This window comes from Staurois parvus, unplaced genomic scaffold (genome assembly GCF_062004578.1).
Source record: "Staurois parvus isolate SC_StPar_1 unplaced genomic scaffold, SC_StPar_1.0 ptg000401l, whole genome shotgun sequence".
Taxonomy (NCBI): Eukaryota; Metazoa; Chordata; class Amphibia; order Anura; family Ranidae; genus Staurois; species Staurois parvus.
The window spans coordinates 4,815,745-4,840,571 of NW_028318197.1; the positions used below are offsets into that span (position 1 = coordinate 4,815,745).

Genomic DNA, 24,827 nt, shown 5'->3' on the forward strand with positions numbered 1-24,827 from the left:
CGTTCAATAGTGCTAATCCTTGACATACAGGCAGAAATATGAATACTTTCTTCTTGAATTTAGATGAACTTTCACTTCAATAGTAAAATAAGAGTAGATGTTTAAGTTGGTGCTCACTAAACAAGTGACGGCTCTGAAAAAAAAAAACTTTCAAGTTCACGATGTTGACCTGTGCAAGGTTCCTCGGCAGACCCAGCCAAAACAAATAAACAAATAAACAAAGGCCATGGAAAAGAGGCTCGGGCTTATGTGTGGGTGTGTAGTCAGATCTTTGACCTGCTGTGTTATAGATACATGATTTATGGTGAGAGATTCAGGGATTCCTAAATGGGAAGCAAATGAAGAGTTGTCTACAAAGTTACGACTACTACTACCTTGTATTGAGAGAACATGTATACACAGAGTATTCATTTTACCAGCTGCTTTCCCTGTCTTTTAAATGCACTTTTAAAAAGCCATAGGAAAAAAATGATCAACATACAAGCAGATAACTAAACAACTGGATCTCAGGTTCCCATTTTTTAATAACCTTTTTTTTACTGTTTTTTATTATTATTATTATTATTATTAATATACAGGATTTATATAGCGCCAACAGTTTGTGCAGCGCTTTACAATATGCCTTATTTTATTTTAATATTGTTAGCAGTTGACCTTTGTTGTATGGGGGTTGTATTTTCCAATCTGATAACTGATACATCAACTGATATGGGACAAGCATTTCATAGAGCAGTAGGAGTAGAATAAAACTATCTTTAACAAATCAGCAGAGATCAAAGAGAAAGCCAACCTGCCCAGCTGATTTCCAGCAATCTGAACTTATATTGCAGTTAATAATCTGTCCACATATGACCTTATCTTCTTATAATTGTTTTGAGATACTTTTCATTGGATCTTGTATACGGGGATCCTAAAGCTGTTCTTGGGGCTCAGATTCCCCTCACCCTGAAAAAGCCCTACATTCGCATCTAAATCAATCATCACTTGATATGCCAGATCCCAGGTCTTTTCTCCTCCTTCAGCAGAGTGGGAGAGGTCTTCCTTGGGTGTCCATGCGTCTGCCCAATTCATGTAAATATTGATAAAGAGAAACAACAAAATGGGCTTGGAAACAGTGGTAATGCACATTCCTCATAAACCTCAAAGTCAAACAAGCACAAATATATGCATGATTAAATTACAATACTTTATTTAATGTATTTACGTCATAAATAATATAACCCAAAACCAAAAAGCAGACACAAAACAAAATGCTGATGCAGACACAAAAACAAACTAAGGATTTAGATAGTTCCTATTGGCAGTAGCGGACCTCTTTCAGTTTCCAGTACTGCAGCGTCATGAGTGTTCCAGAATGGATACAGGCTGCAGAACTAGATAAATTGCCTCTACTCTTAAAAGAGGTGCCTAGGAGATACATGTGATGGTGGACTTAGATGGGTAAAAAGGGATTGTAACCTTTTTTAATTAAAGCAAAAAATGCTGAATAGGTAAGAGAGATGGGAGAGGATTTTAAGTGTATCCAGAGATGGGCTTTAAGTTTTAAGGACATGGATGAGAAATCATAGCTCCTAGGACCTTTCCATTGTTACAGCAAACCTTTGCTGAGAGAAACACAGGAAGCACCACTGACGAGTTTCTTCTTAAAGTGGAACTTCATTCTCTCAATCAGCATGAACTATTTTTAATCCTTATGCTGCTAGCATTAGTATATAGATAGGAAATTGTATCATGTTTACTTGTTTTAAACTATTTTTTTTACATTTCTTCAGTTACTTCCTGGTTTCCATGCCTAGGCAAATAATGTCATATATCCCAGGAGTCTTCAGGAGGGGAGGGAGGGTTCTCAGCTCAGCCAATGCCTGAGCTAAGGGCAGATGGATTCCAGAAAGTAAATGCTACACAAACAGGGGCAGACTGACCATTTGGAAACTCAGGCACTGCCCGAGGGCCCGGGGTCAGTAGGGGGCCCCATGAGATGCCCCTGGTACCTTTTTCATAGGCTTTTTTGAGTTTGGGCAAGGACACAGGGGCCCCATGATCCCCTATTGCCCGGGGGCCCCATGAGTTGTCAGTCCACCCCTGTACACGAAACATCTGCCCTTCTTCAAGATGACCACTGCCAGAAATAACAGGGGGTGCTTTTCAAAATGAATTCTCAGCAAAATAAATCATGGAGACATGGATGGATGGTGGAGTTTGCTTTGAATATTTACAATAACTTGAATAGCATTTTTGGTACTCAGATGCAGTGCAGTTCCACTTTAAGATGCTACTTACATAACAATTAAACTGACACATATCTTCAGTGCTTTTAGTGTCATTTACAACAAACAAGTATGCAGGATCAGGAAAGTCAGATGTTCTATCCTGAGTTGGTGACTCAGTAATGAAGCAAGGGGATGAACATGATAGCCAGGTAACTTACAATTGCATAATATGAGGTCAACATTGGAATGCTCCTTTCGGGAAAGATTTCCTTTTAGCTGGCAATAGAAACAGAAATACGAACATTTGTTTCCAAATAGTAAGAGACTCATGTCTCGTACTCTGTTAAATTGTAAACAATTTCAAGATAAACAGCCTTATGCAAATATCTCTACTTATGTATAGCTAGCTTAACTGTGATTGGACACAGGGTTATCTGCTGGCCACAACTAGATCCTTTCTTTCTAACATTGGTCCTGATTTAGAATCAAGGAAAGTAAAGTGTTATAGCACTCAGCAAGCAGTGAAAACATTTGTTTTCTAACTTGCAAAAAAGAGGAATGGCTGGAAATTGATTTGTTGCTAGGGGCAATATAAGGTGCTAGAACTTCATTTTCTTGTTATGACTTGTAGGACCATGGGTTCAAGCCCTGATATAAGCAATTATTTTTTCAGAGTAGGAATTAGCTAAATACTGTAAATTATACACAGATATTCAACCAACTTACAATTAGTGCAAAGTGTTTGCGAAAGAGAGGTGCTATAAGATGGTCCAACTTAACACAGCTGCTCTGGGAAGTTGTAGAAGTGGTACAGAGAGCATTGGTGTTTCCCTAGGTGTCCCTCCTGGGCAAGTCATTGGGGGGATTAAGGGTGGGGGTGTGTTTAAGATGGAAAACCAGCCATAGGAATCAGTATATGGGGTGACTCAGCAAGGATGGTGGTAGGCCAACAAAAGCAAAACCCTACATTATGTCACATAGGTCTGCAGCTTCAAAACTGATGGCTTTTCAGAGAGCATGCAAAAACCTTGCATGGCCAGACCTCACTGAGATTTTAGTGGATTTGGGCAGTGTACTAACAGCTCTAATGAAGAAATGAATTAGGGACTAATGTTATTCCAACTTAAAACATAACATGGCTTAGAAGTGCTAAAACCCACTTTATGAAAGAAGAAAAAAAAACACTAGGTACAGGTTCCCCCTATGCCTCAGACTGCTAGAATTAAACAGGGTTTCTTGAAATGGCATAGCTGGCAATAGTGGGGTGAGGCAGAGAAACCACAAACCTCCTCCTGACTTCGAATGATCTTGATACAGGCTGGGCAAAGACAAAGAAACTGGACTAGGAGACTGGTTCTTTTACATATTGACAGTTTTCCTAACATTAAAAGCCACAACAAAATTATTCCTAGGTTTTATTTGGAGAATTACACTTTTCTGCCATGGAAATCTATAAAATATTTGAGAATGCAGTTTTGAAATACTAGTTAGGTTGGTGAACAATTGATTAAAAGTAAAGAATAAAAGTGGTTACATTTCATGGTCACATTCAAATTCGAATTATATTAGTTATGTAAGTCTCAAATTTTCTCTAAGATGCAGAAATCCAATAAGATGTACTTAGGAGTTCAAAGGTCATGCGGTATTAGCTGGTCAGTGGTGCAGTTATGATGCACAAAGAGGGCTGTACAAATGGCTCAGAGAGGAACCCATCATCACAAGCTGAACACTGAGCAGATAATATGTTAAAATCTACAGCCTTTGAACATTAGATGATATTAGACCTAAATGTAATCTGTATCTTTCTCTAACAGTATGCGTTTCATTATAATAGGTTACAAGATTTCTCTGAAATAATCTAGTAAGTTGAAGATAACAGTGGCATCTGCATTTCCAAACAATGTTTGAATTTGAAAGGAAAGTTTAAGCGACATTTTCAAATGCCACATTTTCAAAAGGGACATTACCTCATTCTTAACAAAATAATTTTCATTCTTTTGTGTTCACTGTGTGCAAGTTATGTTTTTTTCCATTGCACAGGGCAACACAAGTTGTAACTTTGCACTAAACTACTAAATCTGTTCAAGAAAATGATAGAAGGCCTCCAGTACAGCTCCTGACATTTCCAGAGGGCAACACAATAGCAGCTCTTTTTCCTGCATTGAGATGTATTACACCAAGTTACCAAGTTAGGCAGGCCATGCAAAATAAATGAGCTCATCTCACTTAGCCCCCAAAAATTTAGGTCCTGCTACATTTTTTTTCAGCATAACCTGCTACATATTTTTTCCATCCACTACACATCTGCACCAGAGGCTGGTCAGTAGCTCTGAGGAAAGGGACTCGTCCCCGAAACGCGTCAGCCATTTGACCGCACTGACAATTGGAACACCTTGCTTGCCGTTGTGGCCATCGTCATTATGCAAATGCTTTTTAGATACATGCTTCGCCTGTGAGTATGTTTTTACCTTTCATACCCTTCAATAAACCTTGCATAATGCACTAGGTGTGTGCACCACCTGTTTATTCTCTATCTAGTGGCTATTCTCCCCATCTGAGGAGGGCTGCACCCCTGAAGCATTTCCTTTGGTTGTTGCTGTCCTTGTTCCCTGAGGCGCTGGAGAGTACATACATCACCCAACATTGGTGATAAGTGGCAGTGAAAGTTAGCACCCCTTTCCCCCCACTGATGGTTATTGCCAGATCACACACTCCTGTGTGGCTCTCTCTCTGTGAGGAAGGGACTTTACTGCCTCACAGTACAGTCTCTTTTACCTCCAGATGCTGGAACGCAGAGAGTGTTCCAACACCCAGCAGCTCGCTGTCACCCTGATGCCCAACTGGTGCCCAATAGCTGGCAGGCTACATGCAGAGGACTGGCATGCCAAATTTCTGCATGTTGGACACCAAGGGGTTTATTTACTAAAGCTGGAGAGTCCAAAATCAGACTCCCTTCTGCATAGAAACCAATCAGTTTCCAGGTTTCATTGCTAAAGCTTTATTGAACAAGCTGAAGTTAGAAGCTGATTGGTTTCTATGCAGAAGGGAGTCTGATTTTGGACTCTCCAGCTTTAGTAAATAAACCCCCATGGGTCTAGGGAGATTGGAAGCAGTAATACTTACAATATTTACTGCTCTTGTAGCCGTCAGCACTCCTGCGTGTACAGGAAGTTCGGAAAGCCTGTGACCGGGGAACAGTGAAGAGAAATGTCTTTGGAGGACTGGTCATGCAGCTAGGAGGAAGCCTGCTTGGAGGAGGCCAAATATCAATATCTGGAGTAATTCTAGCCTGCAGGTGGTGCTTAAATCAAAAACAATAAATAACCCACGCATATGTGACAAATCAGTAAACTCAATAAGTGACAATTAATGCTGCTGTTTACAGGGTGAAAAACACCATGACAAATTAATATAATCAATAACACATAAAAATTATATAATAAATACAAAACATTTTTTTGTGATAACGTCCACTGTCCCAAAAATGGTAATTAAGTGCTCAAATCAAGGGAATCTTTGCCAAAACAAATGTGTTCTTAAAATGATATCACCACACAGTGCTCCGTGATCACTTTCCAATATACTTCACACTCACCAGATCGATGGACTCTTAGCTTATAGGGCTTAAAAGTCAACAAGGCTTTAGCTGGTGAGATGTGTTCCCAGGAAAATCCAGGATTCGGAATGGAATAAGAGTAATCTTCCTCAATACTTTCAACAATTCTCATGCAGGCAGAAGAAAAGCAAAAGAGGGGACGCTGATAGCGTAATACTGTAACACTCCTTTATTAAAACCAAAGTTCATATTGCACTCACATATTGTAAACAGTAAATCAGCTTTAAAATGGTATATGCTCCGTGGCCCGCAACAGTACAACGCTGAACATCAAAAATGGCTCCTGACCAACGCTGATAGCGTGCGCTCCACTCACTAGACGTGATGTCACAAAGACCTTGCCAGAACTGGAAATTACATTGGCGCATTTCGTCGCTCCTCCAGGGCATCCTCACAGAGAGCAACCTCCGGTCCCTGCCTGCAAAATATACCCTGCCCACACTCCTCCCACCCTCATGACTCACTTTCTATTAAGTGTACCGGCTACGAGTCCATAACTGAAGATACCACTTCCTAATGTTATCGGTGAGGCTAATAAAATGTAAAATAAAAATAAAATAAAATTAAATTAAAACCTCCTACTAATAGGAAAAAAATTACTTGAAATCTCTAAAATCAAGAAATTAAAACAGTTATATCAAATATATAAAAGGCACATATAATAAAACTCAAACTCACAGCTAGGCAACACGCTTTTTCCACACTTTCATCCACAGTCAGTAAACAGTCCATGAGGTTGTTTTTTGTTGTTTTCTTAGGGGTTAACAACTTGGATAGTTTCTAGGGGTATATGGAATGCCAAATGGAACTGGAAAAACCTGGAAGACAAATACTTTGGCACAAAAAGGGCAAGAATCCAGCAAAATTACGAAATGAACAGATCCTAGGCTATTTACTACTTCAGATGTGGCTCTTATCTTCTGAAGAATCAGCATACAGTCTTTGCAAGGAGCACTTGGTCCCCTTAAATTAACCTCTTCAGACCCCAGATGAAAATCTCCTCATCTACCTGGTTGTCTTTAGAGTATCCCAGGGCAAAGGATTCTGAAATACACAAGTAATGCAGTCCCAGGGAGAACTAGTTGGATATTGCACCTGAACGCCCTCTCCCTTCTTTGGTCTAGTGGGTTTAGAAGTGCTCAAACTGTCCTATTCCTGTAGCTTTAAAGGTTGAAGCTGCTTTCAGGCCTTTACGCTGGGCTGGCTCCTTCCCTGCTGACAGGCTGCCTTTCCCTGGTAGACTGGGGCAGTGGAGGTCCTCCCCTCCATCTTCCAGCCTGCAGGCAGACCTCCCTCCTCTGGGGCCCCCTTTCAGGCTCCACACCAGCAGCACTTCCAAACTCCATCTTCCACCTGACTACCCAGCTGACTAGGCTTTCTCATATTTAGGGGCTTGATAAGTCACCATGCCAGGCCTCCTGCCTGGGGATTGGACAGATTCCCCTATGTATGCAGATCAGCCCCTCCTCACCCCCGCCCATTGGCTTCTAGAAACTTCTCCAAGTTTTTAGAGCAGGAGGAGGTATCAGAGAACTGACCTGTAGAGCCTTTCAGCCTTAAACTCAAGTAACCTCCCTGACCCACTCCTAGGCTGACTCATACCCAGGCTTCTAGCAAGCCTCTAACTATACACAAAAAAAACCTATCTACACTTGAGGACGTAATACGTTAATAACATTAATGCAATACATTACAGTAAAAGAAAACAACATACATTGTAATAGGTGAGGCAAAACACCCATATAAGCTATGACTTGTGGTGTCTTGTGGTGTCTACTAGGCTGTCTCCCAATTTGGTTGTCATCCACTGTCTATAGGTACCTTTACTTTGAGATTTCTGAGATGGACACTGCAAAGTTAATTGTCCCCATGCACTTGTTAATGCTCTTTTATTATTGATATTGTATGTTAACAGTAAAGCTATGTGATCATTGCTGGAAATCCCTGGATTTGTGGTAGATACTAATGAGTTTGTGACAACACATCTTGATCATCTAAGTTGGATTTTTGCAGTCAATCATCGTTTTGCCTCTGAGATAAGGGTGACATCAGGAGTACCTGTACTGTATATAAACTTGTTTACTTGACCGCTGTTCAGTTATAATATTTTACAACCTTTATTTTGGGTCTATTGACAACCTACCAATCATTATGGATAAATGATTTTTTTTTTATGTTCCCACCCTTCTCTTGTGTTCAGGGATGTATAATAAAAAGGAATAAAAAGTAAGTAAAAAAATTTTTTTTTTTAAAAACTTTGATTAGTGAGTATTATGAGTTTTTTGTCCAACTCCTTGGCTTTTGAAGATAATCTTTGATAATTGTTTTTAGTGAATTGGTAATAAATAGCATGTTTAAATTTTTATTTAATTGTTATTGATGAGCTGATTGAATAATTTTATGATATAAGGCATTTTTGTACACATGTTCTTATTGGTTTAGTGCAGAGATAGTTGCATTGGATGTGAGTTTTTCACATTCTTTGTGATTGTACCATTGCAGTAGTGTTAGACATAATTTTTTTGACAAACATGCAAAAGTGTTTTAATATAATTCAGGCTTATTACTTGGACACAACTTTTTCTGCACTCTTCACTGCACTGTCTATTTACTTTATTTTATGTTATATTTGTATGTTGCTCATTGAGATAAAGAAACTGTTGCAGCACTTAGATTTGGATATATGGATTATCTCTCCATGTACTCTTATTCTATGATTAAACTCCTGTGAGGAGTGAAATGTGCCAGTGCTGGATTGGCATCTGGTGGATTGTTGGTGCATCGCTTTGCTTCAATAAACTAAAGTTGACTTTTATGGTAGAGTATTAAAGTGTTATCAGTTAGGATATGTAATGCTGTACAGTGCACATTTACTGTGCCTTTGCATGGCCATGAAATATCCTCATTTATATGATTTCCCACCTAAAAGCTGTGTGAATAATGTCTGTCATTCTGTTGGTGTACTTTGTCAGGGAAGAACAATTAAGGCCCCTCATGAGGCTCTATGTATGCTACTAAATGTCACAAAAGGCTATAGACTTTGAGCTTTCATTTAGAACAAATCCCATTAGAAACATATTCAGTGTATCTAATTTAGCTATGGATTGCTAACAACAAGGGTGAGTTGGGCAGCAGCTACAGACAGAGTGAGGGATGGAAGGGACAACAACTATCTATTTAGTTAAATATTGTAAAACAAATGGCACTTGTACGTGGAATGGATAAATAGGTTGTAAATTAGCAGATGCTTTGGATGCATTTTATTACCTATTCTGCTCTGTTTTATCCATTGTAACAAATAGTACATGTCCTCAATTCACAGGGAAACAAATTATTTCCCTATCTATCTAAGCTGTCATGGAAAACATCAGTTATTGATGATGAAATTATACAATGCACATATATATATATATATATATATATATATATCTATCTATCCCAGCCACGGCACCACGTGCCTGGAGTTTGCATGTTCTCCCTGTGCCTGCATGGGTTTCCTCCGGGTACTACAGTTTCCTCCCACACTCCAAAGATGTGCTGGTAGGTTAATTGGATCCTGTCTAATATGTGTATGAATGTAAGTTAGGGACCTTAGATTGTACAGCCCTTGAGGGTTAGGGACTGATGTGAATGTACATATATATGTGTAAAGCGCTGCGTAAATTGACGGCGCTATATAAGTACCTGAAATAAATAAATATATATATATATATATATATATATATATATATATATATACACACTATATTGCCAAAAGTATTGGGATGCCTGCCTTTACATGCACATGAACTTTAATTGCATCCCAGTCTTAGTCCGTAGGGTCCAATACTAAGCTGGCCCACCTTTTGCAGTTATAACAGGTTCATCTCTTCTGGGAAGGCTGTCCACAAGGTTTAGGAGTGTGCCTATGGGAATGTTTGATCATTCTTCAAGAAGTGCATTTGTGAGGCCAGGCACTGATGTCGGATGAGAAGGCCTGGCTTGCAGTCTCCGCTATAATTCATCCCAAAGGTGTTCTATTGGGTTGAGGTCAGGACTCTGTGCAGGCCAGTCAAGTTCCTCCACCCCAACCTCACTCATCTATGTTTTTATGGACCTTGCTTTGTGCACTGGTGCGCAGGCATGTTGGAACAGGAATGTGCCATCCCCAAACTGTTCCCGCAAAGTTGGGAGCATGAAATTGTCCAAAATGTCTTGGTATGCTGACATCTTAAGAGCTCCTTTCACTGGAACTAAGGGACAAAACCCAACCCCTGAAAAACAACCCCACACCATTATCGCCCTTCCGCAAAACTTTACACTTGACACAATGCAGTCAGGCAAGTACCGTTCTCCTGGCAACCACCAAACCCAGACACGTCCATCAGATTGCCAGACAGAGAAGTGTAATTCATCACTCCAGAGAACACATCTGTAGGCGTGCTTTACACCACTGCATCCGATGCTTTGCATTGCACTTGGTGATGTAAGGCTTGGATGCAGCTGCTTGGCCATGGAAACCCATTCAATGAAGCTCTCTATGGACTGTTGTGCTAATCTGAAGGCCACACAAAGTTTGGAGGTCTTTAGCTATTGACTCTGCAGATAGTTGGCAACTTCTGCAGCATGAGCTGACCCCGCTCTGTCATTTTTTGTGGCCTACCACTTTGTGGCTGAGTTGCTGTTGTCCCCAGTTGCTTCCACTTTGTTATAATACCACTAACAGTTGACCATGGAATATTTAGTAGAAAGGAAATTTCCCGGATGGACTTACTGCACAGGTGACAACCTATCACAGTACCACGCTTGGAGTCACTGAGCTCCTGTGAGTGACACATTCTTTCACAAATGTTTGTAGAAGCAGTCTGCATGCCTAGGTGCTTGATTTCATACACCTGTGGCCATGGAGTTGATTGGAACACCTGAATCCAATGATTTGGAGGAGTGTCCCAATACCTTTGGTAATATAGTGTATATATATATATATATATATATAGTAATATTTGGGGGTTATTTAGTTCAGGATGGCGCTTACCAGTGAGTAGAGTCCACGCCAGAAATTATTGTTTTAAGGCTTGTTGGCCCACTTTTATTACAGAAAAAAAAAAGTCCATACAATGTAGGTTTCCCATTCAGGGGTATCCACCATCAATGCAAAAAAAAAAGATCCAGCCTCCTGGCTCTCTTTAGCAGCACCGCTGCTCAGGGTTTATGCCTCGGTCCTCTTGACCATTCACATACAAATGCTGTACCTTGGTTAGCGCTCTTTCACAGCATTCCTGCTTCTCCAGCCCAGAGGCTGGCCCCCTGTCTGCTCTGCCAGACTACACCATGCCACCATGCACACTTGTGGCTGCTCCCTTGCACCCACATGGACTCCTCGGGAGGGTGGAGCCCAGAACCCTGGTCCTGACACTAGAAGAGACCCACACACACCTGCACAATCAAAATCTTGGCCATTCCCAAAACCTGGTCCCAGGATTGGACATTTTCTCCCACCCAGATCACTGTGAAATCTCCAGGCTCCAGGTCCCAAACAGAGTTTTGCAAAGAACCGAGGAAACTGAAAACACAGTTTCCTCCAACTTAAACAAACACCCTGGAACCCCTCAACCTGCCTTGTTAAGAATTCTGGGCAAAATATCCTTTTAACATCATAACAGATAACAACACTGTCACAATATATATATATATATATCTCAATCACACAATACAATACATTCCTGTATTAAACAGCAACACAGGAACAACAGAAGTAGGCTGTTGATGGTGTTACAGTATTCTTCCTATTCAAGCAATTTCACTTATCACTCCTTCTCCTCCTCATCTACTATTTAAAATATTATTTTTTGTGTTAATGTAATTATGAATTATACATTGGTGTATTTAAAGTGATTTTAAATGCTCAAATGTTTTTAATAAAATAGCAAACATGGTATACTTACCTGCTCTGTGCAATGCTTTTTCACAAAGCAGCCCCGATCCTCCTCTTCTTGGGACACCCTCTTGCGCTCCTGGCTCCTCCCCTCCACTGTGTGCCCCCATAACAAGATGCTTGCTATGTGGGCATTCCCATGGGCTAGCTCCCTAGCCCTGCTCTGTGTGTCCATTGAAACACAGAGCGTGGCTTAGCTCTACCCCGAGCTCCCCCCCTTGCTGTGATTGACAGTAGCGGGAGCCATTGGCTACTTTCTCTGAGCGAATGAGAAGGCCCTTGTGCATGCAGAAGGTTTTTTTTTTTACCTTATTGCAGAGAATGCTTTAAGGTAAAAAAAAAACCTTCTACCTTTAGAACCACTATAAGATATCATTAATTGCTAAAGGGTGTAAGTAGGAATAAAATTATGCCTATGCTACCTATGGAACACAAGTATGACAAAATGACAATATATTCAATTTTAAAAGTACAGAGGTACTTGGCAAAAACACAACCTTGGTGTTATTGAGAAACTTCTATATAACTATTTACACAGGTAAATAGAGTCTGAAAATTCCACAACCTCCATATATGGTCAATAACAGTGCAATATTAAATAGGTTATGAAGCCTAAACACTTTTTACCTTAATATATACCTTGAGTTAAGGTCAAAATGTTTAGTTAGTAGTATCCCCCCTCGCCTCCCCCTATATTTACCTGAGCCCTCATTCAATCATGCACCATTCAATTCTGCATCTCTTCTCTTCCCTCTCTTCCTGGTCTTACAGGATTTCCTGAGGCAGCGAGAGCCATTAGCTCCTGCTGCTGTCAGTCAAAGTCAATGATTCGGAAGCAGGACACAAACAGTGAGACTCGGGAGCTGGAGTCTGCATGAATTCCCCCATAGAAAGCTGCTTCCTTTGAGGACACTTGTCAGAGAGAATGAGCAAGAAGAATCAGTGGGGAACCTGAGAAGAGGAAGTTCGTAGGTTGCTCTGTGCAATTCCATTGCACAGAGCAGATAAGTATACATCTATTTGTTTTTTAAAAACAAACTGCATGCACAATCACTTTAATAACAACAAGAAGATGAAATCAGAGAGAAAATACTGTCTATATGAGCTTATATTCTCCTCACTGCACACAATCAAATATATATACGAAATTGTTGTACCTGCCAAAAGATTTGAAATTCTGTTCTGCCAGTGTTTTTATCCAAACATTATTCAAGTAACCTGCCAGATAGTGCAGCCAGTGACCTTGCTAATCTCCATGGCACTTTAGAAAGATAACCTGGTCAAGGACTCACTCTGCTGACTGGAATATGGCCGAGCACTCGTATGCTGATAAGGTCATTCCAGTGACTTCCCGTTCTGTAGGCTGTCTATCCTAGACCTGTTATTGTGCCTAAAGGCAACTCCTGATGACACAAAAAAGGGTAGATTTTGCCAAAGCAGCCCAATAAAATAAGATCGCTATCTATCCATCTATCTATCTATCTATCTATCTATCTATCTATCTATCTATCTATCTATCTATCTATCTATCACTATCTATCTATCAATCTATCTCTATATATATCTATATATATTTATCTATCTAACCTACTACTTACCAGAGGAGTAACTTGAAGCTTGGGGTCCCGATGCAAAAGTTGACCTGGGGCCCCCCACTACCACCCACCTTTTCCACTGCACGCCAAGATACTCCAAGTGGATAAAAAGCTATTTACATATTGAGAGGGTAATTTAAAAGATATTGTGGAAACTGTTCACATTTTGAGATACCTCTCCAATTCTTTTGAATACCCTGGAGCAGGGGTAGGCAATCTTTGAGAGGTGGAAATATACCTGAAGAACATGAAAGAGATCAAAGATCACCAGGGTTTAGCGTCTTAAAAAAAAAAAGAAATTAATTAGCGAGGCCTAACTAAATAGTAAGGAAAATGAGGGGAAAATATAATAAAATAAATGTCACTGTAAATATATAACTTTAACCTGGTGTCAGTCAGTAGAGCAGTGGATGGAGTCAGTAGAGCAGAGGATGGTGTCAGTAAAGCAGTTGATGGTGTCAGTAGGGCAGAGGATGGTGTCAGTAGCTATTTATTTTTGTTATTTACTTTTTTTATAATTTGTTTTCCATTTTTATTTTTTTTACAATTTCCTTTTTTACACATTGTTTTTATAATCAGTTCTATTGGGGGGTTCTGGTGAGATATCAGCAGACCTATGATGCTTTACCTTTGAGACACAGAAAAAGATTGAGGACACAGCCCTCAATCTCCCTCTCTACAGCCTCAGTTGCACAGAATAAATGAACAGGAATAACTCTGCACAGAGCTTCTTGTTCATTCATGAATGGAAGCATAGTAAACACAATTATGACTGATTAGAGTCAGTGATTGGTAAGGATCACTTACTCTGTCCATTCAGAAAAGGAAGGGGCCAGTAAATGACATATTTACTGGCCCCTTTCCCACTCTCTATGTTGACATATCCCCTGTGGGAAGGGGGGAGTGAAGATGGCAGCACTGTGGGTGGGGGAAAAGGGAGCACACAGAGGCCCTGGCAGCAGACATACACAGGGGTCCCCCTGTTGCCTGCACACTACAAGTCCAAGCATGTCCAGGACTCACACTTCCCCCTCCCCCATGCTGTCTCCTGTCACTCCCCCACACATGGGATTTCCCCAGTAGAGGGGGAGTTCGGGAAATTTTCAGTATCCTTCAATGTGTAGATGCCCCCCAGCCCACTCAGTGTCCTGCACTGTAGAATTTTCTCAGCCCCTCCACATCCCCCCATGCTCCGCTCTCACCTGAACCCACTTAATGAATTTACTGCTCCGTTTTAGAATCTCTGGCAGCCGGCTCTGAGTAGAAAGAATGTACCCCTAGTCGGGCCCCATCATGACTGAGGACAGGTCAGTGGATAATAGGAGAAGAGGAAGGTGAGGAGAGACCAACGGAGACTAAATTGGAGGGAGAGGCAAGATCAGCTCACAAAGCGGCAGGGGCAGGGAGGATGTGGGGCTGGGAGGCTAGAAGGGATAAGTTGGGGAGGAGATGGTTTATGCAGCAGGAAGGAGATCACTGATCTACTCTTATCATTCCCCCTCATCACATAAACGAACAGAACATAGAGAGAGGGATCAGTGTAGCGAGGGTGGGGTGGCAATTAGAGGAACTAATCCCCTGTATGCAGCAGCTGAAAGCAGCAAGAAGTAGAGTAGCAGACGCTGACTTTCAGCTGCTGCATACAGGGGATTGGTTCCTCTAATTGCCCCCCGCCACAAAATGTATTGTGAGGGAGGCCACTTGGGCCTCCCTGGAGCAGGAGCCAGGTCACAATTACGACCTCTCTGAGCCCTGACAGTACGCCACTGCTACTTACTATATTATTTATTCTTTCCCCATCTCTTTCTTTCTTTCTTTCTTTAACATAGGAGGTTACATATACATTTTAGCAGCTGCCTACACAAATATTTATGTCTATCCTCTGTTATATGTTCCTTTCCATATTAAATATGTGTAGAGTAATACATTAACACCCCAGTATAATAGGACAGTGTTACATAGAGCCTCTTCTAACTCTACCTTGGCTTGAGAGGTTTTAGACATGGAACCTGACACTTTCTGTGTGGCAGGTGCATGGAAATTAAATCTCTGTGCATAAAGGATAATTGTGCAATGTGTAATGCTTAGACTCCAGTTCAAACTCAGCATAAATGGTTCATTAATATTCAATGAATAATACTAAGCAGTGTACGTGATGCCATTCTTTATATGTAACACTCAATATATTTAACAGGTATTTTTTTAAATTAAGTCAAAGGTTGCATGAACTTCCTTGTAGTCATATTGGGTATGTGTTAGGAATAGCCCTTGTCTAACCATTTTCACGTTTGAAAAAAGATCTTTGTATTACTTGTACAAAAAAAAAAAAGATGAAAGATACACAAGGTGCCTCTGTAACCTACAGTCCTACTCTAATCAATGAGCATGCCATCAATTAATTGAATTTAGAACACTTAACTAGGAGTTACTTCAATACTCCCTATGGTATTTTCTGCATTGGAAGCCCAGACACAGCAAAACATACTTGGACAGTACACATTGAAAGGGATATTCACTAAGTGCAAAACAATACAAAAATTCTCCTACACACCCTAGAATACAGCAAAGAGGCCCTGTCTAATCTGTTGCAAAACAAAGAAGTACATTAACAAACCTACAGTATATGGAAACTGCAACTATAGGCCTTTGCTGTATGTGTGCCCAGGCACAACAAAACATGCTTGGACAGTACATGTTGAAAGGGATATTCGCTAAGTGCAAAACAATACAAAAGTTCTCCCACAAACCCAGCAAAGTGGCCCTGTCTAATCTAGAAGTACACTAACAAACCTATATGGAAACTGCAACTATAGGCATTTGCCGTATGTGTGCAACTTACAAAATTGGCCCCATATTTTACTTTGCTTGCTTGCTGCAACTCTAATTGTTTGTACTATTGATCTTTAAAACATACTGTCTATGCATGCCCACAATATCCAAAGACAATATCTTAAAAATGGTATTAGTGTCAGGAACCATAGAAAATAGGAGTGAGAGGCTGCAAAGACCCAGACACACAGGAAAGGAAAGGGGGAGTGAAGGACTGCAGAGACACAGGCACACAGAAGACGTAAGAGGATATAAGAGGCTGTAGAGACACAGGCACACAGAAGACATAAGAGGACATAAGAGGTTGCAGAGACACAGGTACACAGAAGACGTAAGAGGACATAAGAGGTTGCAGAGACACAGGTACACAGAAGACGTAAGAGGACATAAGAGGCTGCAGAGACACAGGCACACAGAAGACGTAAAAGGACATAAGAGGCTGCAGAGACACAGGCACACAGAAGACATAAGAGGACATAAGAGGCTGCAGAGACACAGGCACACAGAAGACATAAGAGGACATAAGAGACTACAGAGACACAGGCAGACAGGAAAGGAAAGCGGAACATTCGACTACAGAGACACAGGTACACAAAAGAGGTAAAGAGGAGTAAGAAGCTGCAGAGACACAGGCACACAGAAATGTAAGAGGGAGTAAGAAGCTGCAAAATCGTAAAATCACAGGTACAGAGTAGGGAAATGAAAGGCTGCAAATGCACAAACACAGGAAAGAAAAGATAGAGTGAAAGACTAAAGAAATATAGGAGCACAGGATAGGGAAGGGGGATTGACAATCTGCAGAGACAACAAATCATTTAAGAATAGAGCATAGCAAGAGTAGATATATACTCAAACAACGGAGGGGAACGTATGCCCAGTCACAGGCTACCTGACCAATCAAAGTGCTTAACACAGCACAGTGTGTGATGCAGATATATCATTTGAGTGTTGTTTTAGGTTCATATGAACTAGATCATGCAAAGTAAGTGATTATTTTGTGAACAGGAAGTGGCACAACTCCACATATTTTCCAGGATGTGTTTCTATATGAAAAATGGTGAAGTAACATGTTGGATAGGGTTGGTTTATTTAGACCAGGGGTCCCCAAACTTTCAAAACAAAGGGCCAGTTTACTGCCCTTTCAACTCTAGGGGGTCCAGGCTGTGGCCAGTGGGAGTACACAAGGCCATAGGCTTGGTGGTAAGTAGGAGTAAAAAAATTACATCACTGATGCTAGTGAGCTAGTAATGCTAGTAATAGTGCCCCATTATTGGTGTCAGTGGGAGAATTAATTCCTCCTCTCTGGTGTTAGTGGAAAGAATAGTACCCCATTGTTGGTGTCACTGGGAGGATTAGTGCCTTGTCTTTAGTATCAGTGGAAGGGATAGAGCCCCAAGGGCTGGATAAAGGCAAGCAAAGGGCCACATCCAGCCTGTAGAATACAGTTTGGGGACCCCTAATTTAGACTGAGGAGATTAGGATTAGCTTGTGTATAGCAAGAGTGTATAACCCACAAAACGTTCTCATCCAGAAAAAACAGGATGTCATTGTGTTTCATAATGTATGTACCATATAGGGGTCAAACATTTCTCTTTTCCTAATATATTTAGACTTTAAATTTTAGAGCAGGGACCTCCAAACTGCAGCCCCCAGGCTGGATGTGGCCCTTTGCTTGCTTTTATCTGGCTCTTTGGGCACTCCAGTTATACGAGGTACTATCCCTTCAACTGACACCATTCCCCCCACTGACACCAACAATGGGGCACTATTCCACCCACTGACATCAATGATTGGGGCACTATTCCACCCATGGACATCAATGATGGGGCACTATTCTTCCCACTTAAACCAATGATTGGGGCGCTATTCCTCCTACTGACACCAATGATTGGGGCACTATTCCTCCCACTGACATCAATGATGGGGCACTATTCCTCCCACTAACTCTGATGATGGGGCACTATTCCTCCCACTGATTCCAATGATGGGGCACTATTCTTCTCACTGACACTATTATGTAAATTGTTTTTACCCCCATTTAGTAAACCAAGCCCAGGGAATTTTCTACTCCCACTGGCCACAGTCCGGCCCCCTTAAAGATTGAAAGGCAGTGAACTGGCCCTTTGTTTCAAAAGATTGGAGACCCCTGTTTTAGAGTGATAAAACTATACTCTATTTCTGAAAGTGTTTTCTTAATATATTTAGACTCTATTTCTAAAAGTGTTAACTATTAACATTTCACCAGGCAATCTGCTACTTGTGTGAAGTTTTAATTTTAGGCACCAAGGTTAGCAACTAAAGAGCAAAATAGGATTCTTCAGCCAACAAAAGTAGTGACATCCAGAGAAATTAAGTTGGCAGAATACAAAATCTCAGTAGGGCAAAGATGAGTCAACACTTCTTCCTGTCTCCCAGCAGGGTAACTCACAGGCAGCGCTTGGAGCTCAGGGCAGCTAGAAAACTTAATGCTAAAAAAGCTTATCTTATCTGCATAGCATTTTTCAAACTGTTCATATAGATTTATTTTGATTCTTATCGCATATCTAATTACATACTAAACAGCAACCAGCTCCTGGTTGCCATTTCTTATAAGATATTAGAGTTATCTGCCAGAGGCAGCCTGTTCAGGCTCAATGTAGTTTTTTAGAAAATAATTTTTCTTGTTTTTTATCTGGTGGAATGGATTTTAGTGTTCTACAGTTGGATTAGTATACTGCTGTGTCTAAGGTCAGTGCTTTCCTAGATGTACAACTTGGATATTATTAGTGTCTTAGAATGTTAGTGACAAAGAATGGATATTTTAAATCTATTACTTTATTTTCAAACACGCTAAGGTTCATACAATCTCTCTTAGTCTATAAGGCAGCGTATGTTTAGTGTGATATTATTTTCTTAGCCTGCATTTGTTTCCCTGTGTGTTCACTGCCCGGCCTTTGATATATGCCCAGACATTATACAGATATCTGCCTTTGTGCCTGATATATCAGACTGTCAGGGTTTCAGACTTAATACTTGATGATCTGAAGGTAGAGATGAACAGAGCTTGAAGGAATCGTAGGTTTACAGGGAAGGTTGGTGTTAGGGTTGGTTTTACAGGGCAGGCTGGGTGTTGCAAATACAGGGAAGGTTAGTGTTAGGGCTGGGAATCACAGGGAGACTAGTGTTAGGGTTACAAAGGAAATAAATATTAGTGTTCAGTGAGGATTAGTGTTGAGGTTGCTAGGAAGATTAGTGTTAGGGATTACAGGGAGGGTTAGTGTTAGGGATTACAGGGAAGGTTAGTGTTAGGGATTACAGGGAGGGTTAGGGTTGGAGCTGCATGAAGGGTTAGTGTTGAGCTAATAGAGCGGGTTAGTTTTATTGTTATACCAAGGGTCAATATTGGGGTAATGGGAAAAAAGGGGGGGTTTGTGTTAAACTTATAAGGATGGTAATATGAAAGGGACATAGGATAGGGTATTGCTTTCTTTTATCAAAAACTACAAGAGATGATCTTCCAAACTTTGTACCATGACATGAGGTCTATGTCAGAGGTATATCACTGCCCTTCCCCTTTCCTCTTCTCCATCTGTAAACATGCATACCCAGGGGCGGACTGACCATTTGGAAACTCGAGCACTGCCCGAGGGCCCGGGCTCAGTAGGGAGCCCCATGAGATGTCCCTGGTACCTTTGTCATAGGCTTTTTTGAGTTTGGGCAAGAACACAGGGGCCCCATGATCCCTTATTGCCCGGGGGCCCCATGAGTTGTCAGTCAGCCCCTGTGCATACCCATCATGCACGTTTATAACACATTAAAAAAAAGTAATAATCATACACATGCTGTGCCCACTACAGTCTATTGGAAGTATTAAATGAAAGAAATTTAGAATAAAAATGAATGAGCATTTCTTAACTGGCAAAAAAAAAAAATCTGCAGTCCTGTTGGGAAGCTCAAATCAGAAAGGCTACAAGACATCAAGGAAACATTACATAAAGTTTAAACTACAGATTTAATATTAGGTTAACCTAACTTTAACACATGCCGTTGATAGTACTGTATATGTGGTTCATGTTTTTTATGTAATAGTTCTTCATTGTTAATTAGTGTTTTGTATGTATTTTATTCATTTTTATGTTACAGTACTGAAAAGATAAACTAAAATGAAGCTAATGTATTCTGTTTAGCTTAATATGACATATGGCTGCAACACATAATGGAAAAAATACATAGGGTTTATACTACAGATATAGTATTAGGGTAACCTAACTTTAACACATGCCATCAATAGTGTATGTGATTTATTTTTTTATGGAATAGTTCTTTAATGGTAATATACAGTGTTGTATGTATTTTCTTATTTATTATATGTTACATGACAGAAACAATAAAATACAGCTAAAGATGTTGTAATATTTGGGGGTTGTTTAGCTCAGGATACCACTTCCCAGTGAGTAGAGTCTGTGGCAGAAATGATCATTAAGGGTTTGTTGGCCCACTTTTATTAAAGAGAAAAGGAAAAGTTCAACAACAGTACAGTTTGCCCACACAGGGATATCCACTATCCATACAAAACAAAGATTTAGTCTCTTGGCTCTCTATAGCATCATCACTTGCTCAGGTTTTTGACCATATAACAGTTCCCCTGTATTTGCGTACAAACACTGTACCTAGATTAGCACTCTTTCACAGCTTCCCTGATGCTCCTTACACCCACATGGACTCCTTGGGAGGGTGGAGCCCAGAACCCTGGTCCTGTCTCTACAAAAAGCCCAAATCTCACCTGCATAAGGTGTGTGTCCTGGCTATTCCTAAACCCTGCTTCCAGGTTTGGAGATTTCCTCCTACTCAGATCACTGTGAAATCTCTGGGCTCCAGATCCCAAACAGAGTTTTACCAAGGACCGAGGAAACTGAAAACACAGTTTCCTCCAGCTTAAACAAGTACCCTGGAGCCCCTCAATTTGCCTTGTTAAGAATCCTGGGTAACATAAAATCCTTTTTACATCCGGACAGATCACCGCACTGTCACAATGCCTAATATGATATCTTTCATATGAATAGAAAAAAAATCTTAGTGGTAATCCTACACCAACTATGTAGGAAAGAGGTAATATTAAGTATGATGCGTGTGCGGTGCTGCTGTATAGTAGTACGGGCCGGCTCCTCTAGTTTCTCAGTGCTGCAGACGTGAGAGCAGTGGCTAACCATAGTGAAGGGTTCACTCCATGCCCATCCACAAAAAGCTTTGTGTTTTTTTTTCACAAAATACAAGGCGCTTTGTGATTGGTGGATGAGAAAAAAAGAGTGTGGATGCACGTGATTCTCATCCTACAGTCACAAAACACCTTGAATTCTGTGAAAAAAACAAGGCTTTTTGCATGGCCATGAAGTAAGGAGGGAGGCTAAGTATGAATGGAGCCCTTCACTTGCATTTGACAACTCTTATGCCCGCAACACCTGGAAATCCACTGGAGCTAGCTTTTTAGTATTATTTTAATGCTATACATCATCACTGGAGACACAGAACACCTAATATTACCTATTTCCTACATAGCTGGTGCAAGATTTACAATAACATTTTTTTCCCAGAGTTGGGCTTTAATATTTACTGTTTTGAGACAGCAGGTGGAGCTCCAGGTTTCTTTTCATTTTCTACTAGACTAACCTTTGCTGCTTTGCTGAAAAAAGCTTATTGCTTACAGAGCTAAATAGCTGAAGCTCAATTTTTATGCAGTATAATTTCAATACAAGAGGCAGTCTACATGGAAAAAGCTATTCTGCAAAACTATAAACCATGGTATTAAACATTCATTTGTAGAATAAAAAAATTATACAATATAAAAAATAAAAATGTTCCAAACACCACTTTAAGAAATGTGTAAATTAAAAAAAATATATTTTGACTTAAAATCATTTTAATTTTCATTTACCTGCATTGCGAAAAAACACCAGTTGCTTAACAAGCTCATTTTTTTATAAACTGTAATACTGACAGAGGTACCTTTTTATTTGCATGGTTTATATTATATTTGTATTAGTTCAAACTACTGTTGCAACTGGTCAAGCACCCCAGGCTGTGTCGTAGTTTGTCCTAACCACTGTCACTTTTTCTAGACAGGAACTGTAAGTCTGTAACAATTTGGAGAAAAAAATATAAAGAATAAATGAAAGAATGAATAAAATCACTATAATCATTACATACAGTATATTAACAATTCAGTTACCAGAATACAACATTTTTTGTGATCGTGTTTCTTAATGATGAATTACAAAGTAGTATGTGGAGCCTTCCTTAAGGGCCTGTTCACACCACTTACATTTCTGCATTTCCTGCACCACACAGGAACACGTTGCCCTCTATTAGAACTGTGTGGGAACCATTTTTTGTTAATATCATCCCAAATACATCTAGCAAACTGAGCACATTTTGCAGCCACCAAACCACATGGTAAAAGTCATGCCTGCCATACTTTTTGCACGTTCCCGCACATTTGGCAGCGTATTGAAATGAATGTCAAAAACCTGCTGCACGGGAACATGCTCATTCTGGTATGAACTGGCCCTTAAAGAAGATTTTTGCTTTAGGTCTTCTTCTCCCTTGAGGACAAAAATTAGAGCCTTGAAATCAATTTGCTGGAGTTAGCTAGATCTGAGTGACCCGACACTTCTAATTCTCATCTGCAACCAAGAACATGTTTGGTGTGAAGCAAAAGTACTGATGGGCTGGACAGCCATAGGGGAATGAACCAGAAATGTCAGAGAAGCTGTGGCTGGCTAGACCCAAAGTATTTCCATTTCAGTTAAAAAAAAAGCTTCTTTTAAGGCTATAGCTTTAATTTTTTTCTTTTATGCAAGGTGGGGTAGAAGTGCTCAGGTGCATTTTTTGCATTAGTTCCTCTTTAAAATCAAATAAATATGTAATGTAATCTTGCTCACATGAACCAAACTTAGATTGCATTTTCCATTCATATTTAACTTTCTGTCTTGATATGCATGAGTTATACCTTTCCGACAAACACATAAACAATTATCTCTTTTCTCTTCTTTTACTCAGGGGGGACCGAGCTCTCTGTCAGTGTACGCCCTGCGTTTGGGACCAGGAGAAGAAATAGTCACATCATTGTTTAAATTTGTGCAAGAGAAGAAACTGCGAGCGCCATTTGTTATTACATGTGTGGGCAGTGTCACCAAAGCAACACTTAGACTGGCTAATGCAGATGCGGTGAATAGCAATGAGGTACCTGACAGGTCTGGTTGATATACTGGATCACTTTAAGTCATGCATAGATACAGCAAGATGGCCATGGAGTGTTTCAAGAGAAGTGTACTGTTCCTAATTATGTAATTATAAGATTTTGGTGCCACACTACAAGCTGTTCCTAAAATCTGTTCTTTGTGTCTTGCTCCAGAAATGCAGAGAATGAAATGCATTTCCCCTGAAGGTGTCCTGTCATCTTTAATTTGATATAATCTTTAATTAAAGACATTGGCGGTGCTGAAATGATAAAATATGTAGAATATTTCTTATGTCACAAAGGAAATACCTCTCTTCGCACTCCTCATCTCAATTACTTGGCATACATATTCTTTCCAAGCTTCGGCTGTTGAATAGAATTACTGTATAATGGTTCTGGAAGACACGAGGACCACATTTATGTCTTTCGCTTTATTTTTTATGATTCTCCAGAACAATGGCTGTTTTGTTAATGTGCTGAATAATATACAGCATAGGCAGGTACATGGAGCAGATTATAATTAGAGTTGGTGTGGACTACTAAATTCGCATTTAACCAGAGATACCAATGAAGGCACTAATGGCATTCTTTTGGAGGTTTATGGTGAAGGAAAAATTGCTGCAGTCTGTAGAAGCCAAGTAGATTATAGTATTCATTTACTATACTGTATTAGAAACTGACATCTTAATGATGGCCAGCTATGGATATATCAATGTTGCAAAATAAATAACCAGAGCTGCATGTGATCTTAGGCCACCTGTAGGCTAGGGCTGCGTAGTCACCACAGTGGTGGACAGCAACATGCCATGTTGTTTGTGACTGTCATGTAAGCAGGTTCCAGTATAGAACCTGGGTCCTTGCTCTTGCAATTCGGTACACACAGTGGTAGTAAAATATACCGCACTCCTTTGGAATTGTATGCCTATAAGCAAACCACTACCACGGTATGGCAGCAATTGCAGATATACTGAGGCAAAGCTGGTAAACTGTAATTTCTGCCATTTTGGCTGTCACCTTGCCTCAGTATACCCTATGAAATCTGATGTCATTCTACCAGTAAGTGCTATGCTGGTAATGTAAGGGAGAAAGTGAGCTAGGTGCCTCATAATTACCTGGGTAGAGCTTTAAGAAAAATTGATATGTTAGTTTATGTTGCTGACAGATTGGTGCTGGTATTTTTCAGTCCTGAGAATATGTGTAAATGTCTGCACCTCCAATAACTGACCATTTCTTGTAAACAGTCCCTAACACTAGAGAATCCCCTAACACAAGAGTGTCAAAGTGGCGGCCCTCCAGCTGTTGCAAAACTACAAGTCTCATCATGCCTCTGCCTTTCGGAGTCATGCTTGTAACTGTCAATCTTGCAATGCCTCATGGGACTTGTAGTTTGGCAACAGCTGGAGGGCCGCCAGTTTGACACCCGTGACCTAACACTTAACTCTCCCCC

At 40.4% G+C, this 24,827-nt stretch overlaps 1 protein-coding gene across 1 annotated transcript in view; it reads left to right on the forward strand.

The window, feature by feature from the left end:
• Window positions 1–24,827, forward strand: part of LOC149455291 (uncharacterized) — a 70,870-nt gene that overhangs the window by 41,405 nt on the left and 4,638 nt on the right. The window contains exon 4 of the mRNA XM_089686488.1: window positions 23,200–23,382. Coding sequence (XP_089542614.1) covers window positions 23,200–23,382 — 183 coding nt within the window. The remainder of the gene's footprint in view (window positions 1–23,199; window positions 23,383–24,827) is intronic.